At 51.9% G+C, this 11,797-nt stretch overlaps 1 protein-coding gene across 1 annotated transcript in view; it reads left to right on the forward strand.

Moving 5' to 3' along the window:
- Nucleotides 1-11,797, forward strand: part of FSIP2 (fibrous sheath interacting protein 2) — a 38,394-nt gene that overhangs the window by 20,557 nt on the left and 6,040 nt on the right. The window contains exons 15-16 of the mRNA XM_081172815.1: nt 594-9,166; nt 9,842-10,096. Coding sequence (XP_081028941.1) covers nt 594-9,166; nt 9,842-10,096 — 8,828 coding nt within the window. The remainder of the gene's footprint in view (nt 1-593; nt 9,167-9,841; nt 10,097-11,797) is intronic.

Here is an 11,797-nt window from a genome sequence, read left to right on the forward strand (position 1 = left end):
CTGCTCACTGACACGAACATCAACGAAACCCTCAAAATGCTGCAAGTGGCAGCGAGCATCGTCAGCGAGGTTCTAATGGAGTCCCGGGATCTTGAGTCGCCTGTTTGCACCCTGGAGAAGGCACAGGGCGAGCTGAATGAGAGGCTCTTCTGCTGCAGCTTCAAGAGATCGCAGGTTCTGGGGCTTTTCCATAGTGATTCCCAGGCAGAGATTGGCTCCATTGCCAGGGACATTGTGGCCAGTGTGTTTGAGAATGTGCATAAGCGTCTGATGAGCAGCATTCCTGCTACGTGAGACGGGTTCCCAGGGAGGAAAGTCCCACCCAGAGGCAGAAAGAACCCGTTCACCCAACCCGATTCTACTCAGAGTAGACTCATTGAATTGATTGCCATGGCTATGGTGAGCTGTTAATTTCAATGGGTCTAACTGTATGGAACTTAGTTGGGCACACAACCCCATTAATAGTTAACAGTAACAGTTTTTGCCCCAAACCACCCAAGATGGGACTTCCAGAATTGGTTCGTGGTATTTCCAGGGCTTCAGAAGCTCCCTAAGGTGTGTGATAGTAAACCTGTCTGTGTTTCCTCCCCCAGATGCTTTGGATGAGAAGGGTTACAAGGCCTCTTGCCCAGCGTGGAAGCAGGAGATGATCCAGTCCGAATCAAGGTGGCTCCAGGAACGGATCTGGAGGAGCACCTACCTGCCCCACTGCAAGAGGCAATCCTCCTGCCTCGATGTGTTTTGGGAGCCCTTGACCCAGGCGGTGGTTTCCAACGTCATCCGGAGCATCCTGAACCCCTGTGCCCGGCAAGGCGCCAGAGAGAGAAGCGATGGCATTGAGACCAGCCTCTCCATGTTCTGCTCGGTGGACTCTTGCTGCCCTGAGCATGGAATCAGGGGCCCCAAATCGGCTCCTGTCAACATCAAAGAGCTGGCGTTCCACATATCCGAGAGGATCCTGAGCATCTTGTGTGAGAGGAACATCTTGCAGGAGACAGTCAGCAGGAAAGGCTTCCTGACGAGGAAGTCAAGGTACATCTGCCTGCCACCCCTCTGCCTGGCGGACTTTGATGAGGTTTACCACCCTCTCGTGAAGGAGGTTGCCCACCTGCTGTGCCTGGAAATCGAAATCAGGTGCAAATCCATGAGCGAAAGGAAAGCTCGGGACGCACTGCTCCAGCAGCAGCCCTACTTCTCCTCTCGTTGTGCCTGTGGAGCTTCCAGGGGAGACTGCCGAGGCCCCGGTGACATCAAAGGGGTGGCTTGCTTGTCGGCAATGGACCAAATTGCCCACAAGAACCAGCGGCTCAGCTGCGTTGCTTCCAACCTCGACAGCTTCATCCGCAGCTTGAAGTCCACCGAAGCAAAGCAGGTCGTCAACAAAGTCCTGCACATCATTTTGGACTCGATGTGGCCTGGTCAGCCTCAGGGCGGTTTCGCGGGGCACTTCCCGGATGCCCGAGCTCAGAACATGTCGCGATATCCCGACACAGATCTGATGCCTAAGAGGCAGAACCTTTATTCGTCTATGTGCCCGCATGCCTACAGGCTGGGCAATGAGATCTTCAGCGGCAACCTGGGACTCTCGCCCAAATCTGTCGTCCTGCTGGACGTCGTGAGCGAAAAGCTGATCCGGACCCTGTTGGACAAATGCATCACGACGGACCATTTCACCGGCACCTTTGCTTTTGACGAGTTCCCAGAGGACGAGGAGTTCTGTGACATCCGGAAGAGTGCCAGCGACGGCGAGCTCTTCCAATATTCAAGCAGGGAGGTGGAAGCCCACAAGACGGACTCTGCCTCCACCATTTTGACGTATGACATCCAGTACAGCGAGGAGCCCTGGGTGGAGCCTGAGGCAGGGGTGCCCTCCTACGAGTCAGCGCTCGACATGTTGGCACATACCCTGGTGAAACCGGTGATCACAGAGCTTTCCCACTGCATTGATCATCCAGGGCATGGGAAACCTTACTCGAAGAAGGCCGTGGGGTTCTCACAGGGGCCCTGCAAAAAGGGACGGGGGCAGAGCTTTGGCAAAAAGCACCCACGAAGTGGGAAAAGTGACATGTACCACTCATTGCCCAGAGGCAGGCGGCCGGAGTGGAAAGCGCCCGTTTCGGGGAGGCATCAGGCCCGCAAGAGTTTGCGGGACAGGAACAAGACAGTGCTGGAAACGGCCATGCAGCACAGGACATACAGTTCCCAGGCTCCGAGCGGCAAGCATGCGAGAAGGAAGCCTCACTCTGCCACTTGCAATGTGAGGACTTACCGGAGAGAAGTGGTGACCATGTCAGGACGTGGGGATCACAGGCAGTTCCACCCGGAGTTCACTACCATTTACTCGGCGTCATTCCTGGAGGAAGTCATTTGCCAGCTGTTGTTCAAGATCTTCTCTTCGCTGCACAGCAAATACAACCGGGACACCTGCATCGACCTCCAGGAGATGAACACCCTGTTTGTCAGTGCCCTGGTGGAAGAGTTTACCAAGGCTGGTGTGGGGGTTTTGACGAGGGCCGATGAAAAGGCATACTTCCCACGGGTGGACAGCCGAACGGTCAGCAAAATAGTTGACTCCATCTTAAGGGAGTTTGGGTTCCAGCTGGCTGCCGACCGAGACGTAGGCAGGGACATTGAGTCGTTGGCTGAGAGGGCATCTGAAATTATTCTGACGGAGATTCTGGATTACCAACTGCCGCCGGTGGTTTGCCGGAGGCTGCCGCGGAATGCCTTTCGAAACATCAAGGCCGAACAGATCATCCAGAAAGTTGAATGTTGCATCTGCCTCCCCAAATTCCAAAAGCGGCAGCAGCCGACCCCGGCATACATTACTGTCTTGTCTCAGAAGTATTTGGAAAGGGTTGTCAACCAGATGGTGAATCAACTCTTCCCGCCCTGCGAGGGTGCGAAGCGAAAGCCAGGGAAGAGGGAGGTGTCGGGAACAGATTTTGATGAGCTCTGCTCCTACATGATCAAACAAGTGATGGCGTCCATTTCCAAACACAAAATCTGGGTGGCCAAAAAGGACGCCCCCTGCCGTTCCCATTCGGAGACGGAGATTCAGACCATGGTCAATTCTGTTTACAGGTATATGCTGGAGAAGGCTGGCTCACAAGAGTCTATGCAGAAAGACATCAAGCGTCGGGATATGGATTTTATAGACTGCATGACCAGCTTCATAATTCAGGAAATCACGAACCATCATCTTCAGAGATTCGTCTCTAAAGAGGAGTCCTCTTCAGGATGCCCTGACCCTGAAGCTCTGTCTGAGGACATTGTCAGGACCGTTCTGGATAGCCTTGGGGAACCCTTGGGTCCCTGTGGAGGAGTTTTCCCAGCTCGTTTCTTAGAAGAAATTGTTTCCAGAGTTTTAGCCAACGTTCTGCCTGTTTCCAGGGACAAGAAAGAATCAAGCAAAGGGTGGCATGAAGCTGAGTTGGAAAGAATTGCAAAGCAATTGGCCTGTTCAATCAACTTGCATTTTGGTAAGGCTGCAGTTACCGGAGTCCCGAAAGAAGATGAGCCGAGTTTAATGGGCCCCTTGATGGACATTGTTGTCCAGAATGTTGTTGACTCTGTGTGCAACAGTTTGATGAAAGAAAGAGATGTTGCTTCGCCAGATGACCTCAGCAGCGGGAGACAGAGTGCCCTCTTTGACAAGATTAAGAGATTGGTTGAAAAAGGCATCTCTGATTATCTTCTCCATCCACTGTTTTCTGGAGACTTGCCCAAGGCTACACCTTCAACTCCATTCCACGAGTACGTTTCTGAAACCCAGGAGGAAACCGAGAGCCGGTCTCCATTCAGCACCTTCCTGTCTTCAGGATTCCTGAAAGATTTAATCACTGGACTGTTGTCAAAAATCTTCCCTTCCACATCCATGGACAAAAGGCACCTGTCGGAGTCAGACTTCAGCAAGCTCTCCACCCAGCTGCTCAACGATGTCCAGATGAAGCTTTTGAAGCATCAAATCAAGGTTACAAAAGACCCAGAACAATGTGAGTATTCAGAGGAAGATGTCCAGAACATGACCGATTCCCTGTGCAGCAAGATCATACAGAAATCTGGCTCCCTCGAAGCCGTCCAGAGAGATGTGAAGAATAAGAGCAAAAGCCTGATTGACCGAATTGCCGGGTTCCTTGTGGGTGACATCCTGCAGCAGCATGTCCAGCCTTTTGTAGCCAGGCAGGAGTCTCCTACCTGGGACAGAGCAGCCGCAGGAGACTCCATGTCAAGGTTCGAGGTGTACAAAACCACCGTCAAGCCCTTGGACCTGCGGCAGGCAAGCCTGGCGGGGAAGAGAGGCCCATCGAGTCCTTCTTCATTCCTAGGAGAAGTCATTTCTCAGCTGATATCAAGGATCTCCAACTCTTTCTCGGACACCCCTCTAAGTGGTCCCGGGGACTTCATTGGAGACACAGCTGTGAAGCTGGTGAAGTCACTTACGAAGGAGCTAACGAAAGCTCAGCTGCACATCCAAGAGGGTCCCGAGGAGCCGCCCCTGGGCTCCGTGACAGAAGGCAGAACCTACAAGGACAGCACACAAGACCTGGAGCCTGAGGAAGATACTGATGAAGAGAGGCATGTGTTGTCCCACCAGACAGCCACCATGATATTTGAAAGTGCCATCGATCGCATGCTGGGGTCAACAGCAGGTCCGCCTCCTGTGGAAGAAGCAAAGTGCCTCATCCATGAGATTCTGGTGGTGGACCAGGGTGTCCCTGGAGCCAATGCTTCACCACCCTACTCCACCGTGCTCTGCTACCCGGTCCTGGAGGCCATCGTTGACAGGCTGCTCTTGCAGATCTTCCCATCTCCTTCTAGTAGCACTGCATGCCTAGGTCAGGGCGAAGGTGGCTTTGGCTCTGAAATGAACAGCACAATTGCGCAGCTGAAGAAAGACATCCTAGACATTGTTCTGAAGCAGGCCATCTGGACCAGCACTTACGGCAACAGGGGAGAAGCTGGCATTTCAGAAGAAGCCATCGCGTGCATGGTGGACTCTATCTACTGTGACGTCTTGCACGAAGTGATGTTGCAGCAGCCTTTCCCACAAGACAAAGAGAGCCTGCGGAACTTGTACGTCACTCAGATAGCTTGCTTCATTATCAACGAAATGTTTAAATATCACCTCCAGTCTACCACATCTCACGAGGCGCCCTCTTATGTGGACCCTTCTGCCAGAGACGCCCTAAGCTCCTGCATGACGGTCTTCCCTTTCATTCTCCTGGAGGACATGCTCAACCAGCTCTTGGAGAGAATATTCCCCACTCCAGAGAGCATCAGCGCTTGCGTTGGCAACCAGGTTGACTTCTCAGAGACAGATTTCGCCGAGATGGTCGCCAACCTGAAACATTATGTCATTGCAGAGATTCTGGCACATCAAATCCTGCTGGGAAACACCTCGGGGCAAACTCCAGAGATGGACGAAGAAACCAAAGAGGACATCGCCTGTTCAGTTTACAACCAGATTTTGCAGAAGTCTAACTCCCAAAGCGAGCTTCAGAGTACTCTCAAGGTCCGAGGGAACAGCACCCTCCGTGAAGTTGCCAATTTGCTCATAAGGGAGATTTTGAATTTCCACCTCCACCCGTTTTTAGACAGCAGTGATTCTGCCACCCGCGAATGTGCTAAATTGCAGAAGGAAAAGAAGCCAGTTTCTCAGCGGATCTACTCTGCAGCCTTTTTAGAGGATGTTGTTGTGGCTTTCTTTTGCAAAATCTTGTCCTCCCCAAACTTTTTGGCATATTCCAAAGACTGCTGTTTATCAGAGTCTGAGATGAGGGATCTAGTTACCAGGCTAGTCAATGCTTTAGTGTGCGAGTTCAAAAGATCAGAAGTCAAGGTCATTCATGGTGTGGAGGCAGACCTCCCTCTCCCAAAGATTGTTCCTGAAGAAGTGATTCAGATAAGCAACTGCATCTATGAGAAGTTGGTGGAGCAGCTTGGATCGGAGTGTGAGATTTTTAAAGCTTTCCAAAATGAAGGGCATTCATTAGCAGAAAAGCTAGCTCCACTAATAATCAGAGAAATCTGTGCATACCAGCTGATGCCTTTGTTTACTGGGGATACTTCCCCGTACCTGTTCTTGTTTCTGGAAGCTGAGACAATCCTTGACCGAGTGGAGACCATCCTCCCGGACACCACACCCTCTGGCTCCATGTTTGGAGAGATGTTCCTTAAGATAATGCACAAAATGTTTCCTTCATGGGTCCCTGGAAGTTCGCCAGATTCTCCTTTGGGCAGTGTAGGGAAGAGAAGTCCTCCCAGGAAGAAAGCAAGAAGAAAACCATCGCCCGAGGCAGGCAAAAGTATCCAGAGCCTCATGGACAATATCTGCAAGGCCGTCTGTGTCAAACCCGGGTCTCTAAACCAAAACTACGAATCCACGGAGGAAGAGAGTGCAGCGTTTCTCTGTCAATCAAGGCCAGACTATCCACTTCCCAAGTCACACTCACCTCCTGGAAAGTCTCCCCTTCCCACCTATTCTACACAAACAGACCGCTGGACGATCCACTACGTTAAGCCACACTCTCCTCCCAGCCAACTTTTGTCTCCTCCTCCCACCACGTCCGCAAAACCAGACTGCTGGACAATCTATGAGGATAAGATGCCCTCGCCTCCCTGCGGATCTCACCCTCCTCCTGCCTTTCCTGCAGAAGCAGATGACTGGACACTCCAGCACAAAAAGCCATACTCACCTCCCAGTCAACTTCTGCCAGTTCCTTCCCCCAGCTTTTCTGCAAAAACAGCTGGCTGGACGATCCACCACATGAAACTTGGGGAAGGGGAGGTGCAGGCGATGCAGCTTGAGGATGGAGGAGGTGCTTATTCCTCCACTTTCTTGAAGGACATTTTTAGCGGGCTGATAAGCAAGCTGCTCTCGTCAACAACCAGTGTGTGCCCGGTAGAGAAGAAAGAGGCAGTGCCTGTGGAGGAGGAGTCCTCCGTCAGAAATCTAGTGGAATCCATTTTAAAGGAGTTTGCCAAGTCCCCGGTTAAGGTCCTGCAGCTCCCCACCAAAGCGCAGGGTTTCCCATCTGTGGGGAAGACGGATGTGGCTAAAATCATCCATGCTTCTCTGTGCGGCATCTTGCAAGATCGGGCTCCTGGAGCCCCTATCTGGGCAGGCAAGGAAAGCGACCAGATATTAGTGGAGAGAGTGGCCAGTGCGATAAAGAAAGAGATTCTAGGATACCAGATCCAGGGGCTGCCAAGGGCACCCCAGAGCCAGGCCTCAAAACCTTTTGAAATGGGAGAGATGGCAAAGAAAGTGTTGATGGAGGTGAAGAAGAGCAGCACTCCGTCCCCAGTCAGCAGTGACAGACCAAACCCGGTCCTGGTGTCTCAGAGGTTCATACACGAGGTTCTCGCAATCCTCTTGTCCAAAATTTTCCCCCTCCCCACGACGTCGTCCGATGATGCCGAGGAACAGTGCGCAGAGTTCGATTTCATTCACATGAAGCTCCTGAGCAATGTGATGTCAGAGATCTCCAAGGACAAGAACGCTGAGGTCCAGTACCTTGATAGGGTGCAGCCTAACCGTGTCGTGAGCCAAACGGTGGCCAATACCGTCTACCACCAGATTTTGCCGGAGTTTGGAACTGCATCGGCCATTGAGAAATGCATCAGGACAGGCTGCACGATCCTTATGGAAAGGATCACTGACTTGGTGATGAAAGAGATTTATGGGAACCCGATGCAGGCGTACTTTTCGGAGGAGCTTGGCCGACAGCAGGAGGCCATGGAAGCGGAAAGAAACCTGGAGGAACAATATGGGGGTGGTCCTGAGGGTGCAGAGCGTGAGACACCACTGCGATCCCACCTCAAGGGGTTGTCGTCCATCATCATAGAGGAGGTGGCTGCTAAATTCCTCTCAAAACTGTTCAATGCCCTCCCTGTGGACGACTTGGATACAAGGAGTGTTGCCTTAATGAAGGAGGTGGGCAGAAAGATGATTAACTCCTTGCAAAGTCTTCTTTCAAAGAAGAATATGAGAGTCTGGCAGCACGACGAATTGGAGGACTTGGGCTCAGAAGACAGCCGGGCAGTTGGGGAGGTTGTGGATTCCGTCTACACTGACATCCTCAGACATTCCAGCTCTGAAGCCTCTATGTACGATGACTTAACCAACAAGAATGAAGACTTTGTCAATCGGGTTGCCTGCTTCATGGTGAGTGAAATCTCCGGGCGCGATTTCCAGTCGGCCACGAACATGGAGGACGAGTTGCCCCGCTCCAGTGCGGAAATAAAGCTGGAAACAGACAAGATCATCGAGAAATTCCTTGGCAATATTGGGGCAATGGAACCCACAAAGGTGCCCCTGGTCACACAAGTGCCAGTGGCTTTCCTGGAGGAGATCCTAAGCAGGTTGCTCACGAAAATCCTACTTGCCCAGAATGACTTGGGCGTCCAGGAGAAGAAGGCTTTGTCCAAGACAGATGTCAGCGAAATCGCTTGCCAGCTGAAGACGTCCGTGGAGAAAAAGATGTCAAAGAACAAAATGGACCTGGTGACCTACAGCAACCAGCCAAAGCTGGACCCCCAATATGAGGAGAAGGTCGACCACGTTGTCCACAGCGTCTTCAGCAACGTCCTGGAGATATCCGGGTCCCAGCAAGAGCTGTACGACGACATGACGACCAGCAATGTCCTCTTCCCTGAGCGGGTGGCCAGCATCATCATCAATGAGGTCTCCAGCTGCTCCATCAGCGGCAACCCTTCTGACGAAAACTTAGACAACAAGACCGTCAGTGCCCTGGAACTGGACCGCATTCTCAGCAAAGTCTATTCTCGGGTCAGCTCCATCGAAGAAGAGGATGAGTTGGATTTGGAAGATCTGCCCACTGTCCCCGAAGATGTGGAAACCCTGCTGCAGAAGAGCAATATGCCGGTGAAAATCATCCCCTGCATCGGGCACAAGGCGCTGAAGGTCGACCCGAAGATCGTCGAGGAGCACTTAGCCGTCCTGTCCATCAAGACAGAGCCCCTAGAGAAGCTGAAAAAGACGTGCATATCAAAGACAGGCATGAGCCTCACGGAGCTGAGGAGAGCCTCGATGTCAGGGAAGAGTCTCTCTAGTAACCTCAGCACTCAGGATCCCAACAAGAAGAAAGAACGGAGGCCCTCTTTGGATATGGCTGGGCGCCTTGCGGTGAGGCCGAAGGAGGTAGGCAGGGCAGGGTGGGGTGGGAGGCTTCTTTGCATGTGCAGAAGTAGATTTGGTTTAAGCAGGCATGGCCAAACTTGGCCTTCCAGCTGTTTTGGGACTACAACTCCCATCATCCCTAGCTAACAGGACCAGTGGTCAGGGATGATGGGAACTGTAGTCCCAAAACAGCTGGAGGGCCAAGTTTGGCCCATGCCTGGTTTAAGGCATCCTGCCCCGAGTGGAAGAAAAATCAAGTCTTCACGTTAAGCCCCCATTCACTCTCATATTTAGAGTGAATTTCAGTAGCCAAGATTTATGCCTTGGCTATCATCAATCACTACATAATTATCTCTGTCAGCAAGCTGCCGACAGAAGACGGTCAGTCCGCCATGATCCTCCCTGGAAGTCCCAGAATTTTGTATACTATTCCAAATGTGGTCACACCATAGATTTATATGATGGCATTGCTAATATAGACTGTCGCTAGGAAAACACTTTCAATATCATGTGCGTTTTTTTGTAACTTGAGTCATGTTCCGAAGCTCATAAATTGTTCATTGTTAAGTTGCGATCTGAGGCTTGGCTCACTTGAACCTGTCTCTGCAGAGCCTCCTGGGTGTGCCTCTCCTCGCAGGTAAAAGGTACTGCCCTCCCACCCCTACCCCAACCCCCATCCTGCTCTTGCACTTCCAGGTGGTCTGCAGAAACTCCTTCCAAAGCCTGATGAGGCCAGACATCACGAAGGTCGAGCTCCTGAAGGACGTGGAAAGCAAGCAGGACCTGATCCTCCGCCTCGTGGCTCACGACATCGAGGACAACCAACCTGGCAGGGCCCCTCACCTCAGTGATATGGAGAGCGACGGGGAGGAGCAAGTCTTGAAGGAGCACAAATCCTTTTACTTTGAGGTCCAGCCTGCGCCCAAGCGGCGCGAAAGCTCACATTCCACGGTAAGCAAATGGCTCAGGGAAGGAAGGAATGCAGCCCACAGCTGTGTCCTCCTAGCTGAGGAAGAGTCGCCTCTTGATCCACAGGGGCTCAGGGAAGGTCTGGACCAGGGCCGTCTTCAGCAGATGTGGCGCCGGGGTGCAAATATCCACCCAGCACCCCCAAATTACGATGGATAGTGTTGGGGTGGCCATAGCTGTGCACTGCCAACCATGGGGGGGGGGCGCAACTCTCCCCCATGCTGCTGCAGGAGAGCGATCCTCACAGAGGCTTGGGAGTAAAGTTGCGCCCCTCCCAAGCCTCCTCGGGAGGAGAGCGATCCCTGCAGAGGCTTGGGAGGGAAGCTGCACGTCCACCAGCCTTATGGTTGGCGGGGTGCAGCTGGTGGGCTTGCAGGGAAAGGGGAGGCCGCCTGCAAAGCCACGCAGCTCCTCCACTTGCTGGGGCGCCCCTGAGAGGCTGGCGCCGTGGCGCAGCACAACGCACCACTAAGCCCTATGGGAAAGATGGCTCTGGTCTGGACTGAGGTCAGGATCCTTGGAAGTCTGGGGGAAATGGGAGGGACACTGGTAGGACCAAGGACATAAGGACGCAAGAAGAGACTACTGGATCAGGCCAAAGGGGACTCATCTAATCCTGCATCCTGTTGTCACAGTGGCCAACCAGATGCCTGTGGGGAAACCCGCAAGCAGGATTCAAACAAGAGCACTTCTCCCCTCCTGTGGCTTCTAGCAACCAATACTTAGCAGCATTGCTGCCTCCAGCCACGGAGGCAAAGCATAGCACACATGACTAGTGGCCGTTGATAGCCCTCTTCTCCACGAATTTGTCCAATCTTATTTTAAAGCTGTCCAAGTTGGTGTCCAAGGCTGAAGAGCAGGGTTAGATGCAGCGGAGGGGGGGCATTCTCTCTGCATAGCTATTAAACAGTGTGCTGCCCAGGCAAGAAATTAGCAGAAAACAGATATCACAGCAGGAAAACAGGAAATGTTGGAGGGTATGGAGTTTTGTGACACCCCCCCAAGCCAAGGATATAAGTAACTATACGATCTTTAGATGACATCTGAAGGCAGCCTTGTATAGGGAAGTTTTTAAAAAATGTTTAATGTTTTATTATGTTTTATATATATTGGAAGCTGCCCAGAGTGGTTGGGACGCCCAGTTGGATGGGCGGGGTATAAATAAAACAACAGAATATTTTCATTGGAGAAACGTTGAAGGGTGTGCAACATTAACAACAACCAAAAAACAACAACTTAAGCATTGTTGAATCCGCTAAAACGCTCTCCCAACTCCCAGGACTCATAATTGGATTCTACTCAGTTCATCAGAAGACACACACACACATAATGACTGTGGCAGCAACTCCCTCTGGAAAGAGCTTTGAAGGCTCCAAGGGCTGGAGGGTGGGGCAAGTTAGGTGGGAAAAGCCATTTTAAATAGCATTTTAACCTGTATTTTAAATTGGTTCCCCTCATTATGTTTTTATTATAATTTTACTAGTGTTAGCTGCCCTGAGCCTGGCTCTGGCCAGTTGAGGGCGGGGTATAAATAAAAATTATTACTACTACTACTACTACTACTACTACTTGATGGTCAGCACAGTCTCTTTCCCCTTAGGATGCAACCTAAGAGTCTAAGCTTTAAGGAGATAGTGAAGTTGGCAGAGAGGTCAAAGGGACTCTCGGGGTCCCTTGCTGGGA

Source organism: Podarcis bocagei (assembly GCF_964188305.1).
Source record: "Podarcis bocagei genome assembly, chromosome: 15".
In the NCBI taxonomy this organism is placed as follows: Eukaryota; Metazoa; Chordata; class Lepidosauria; order Squamata; family Lacertidae; genus Podarcis; species Podarcis bocagei.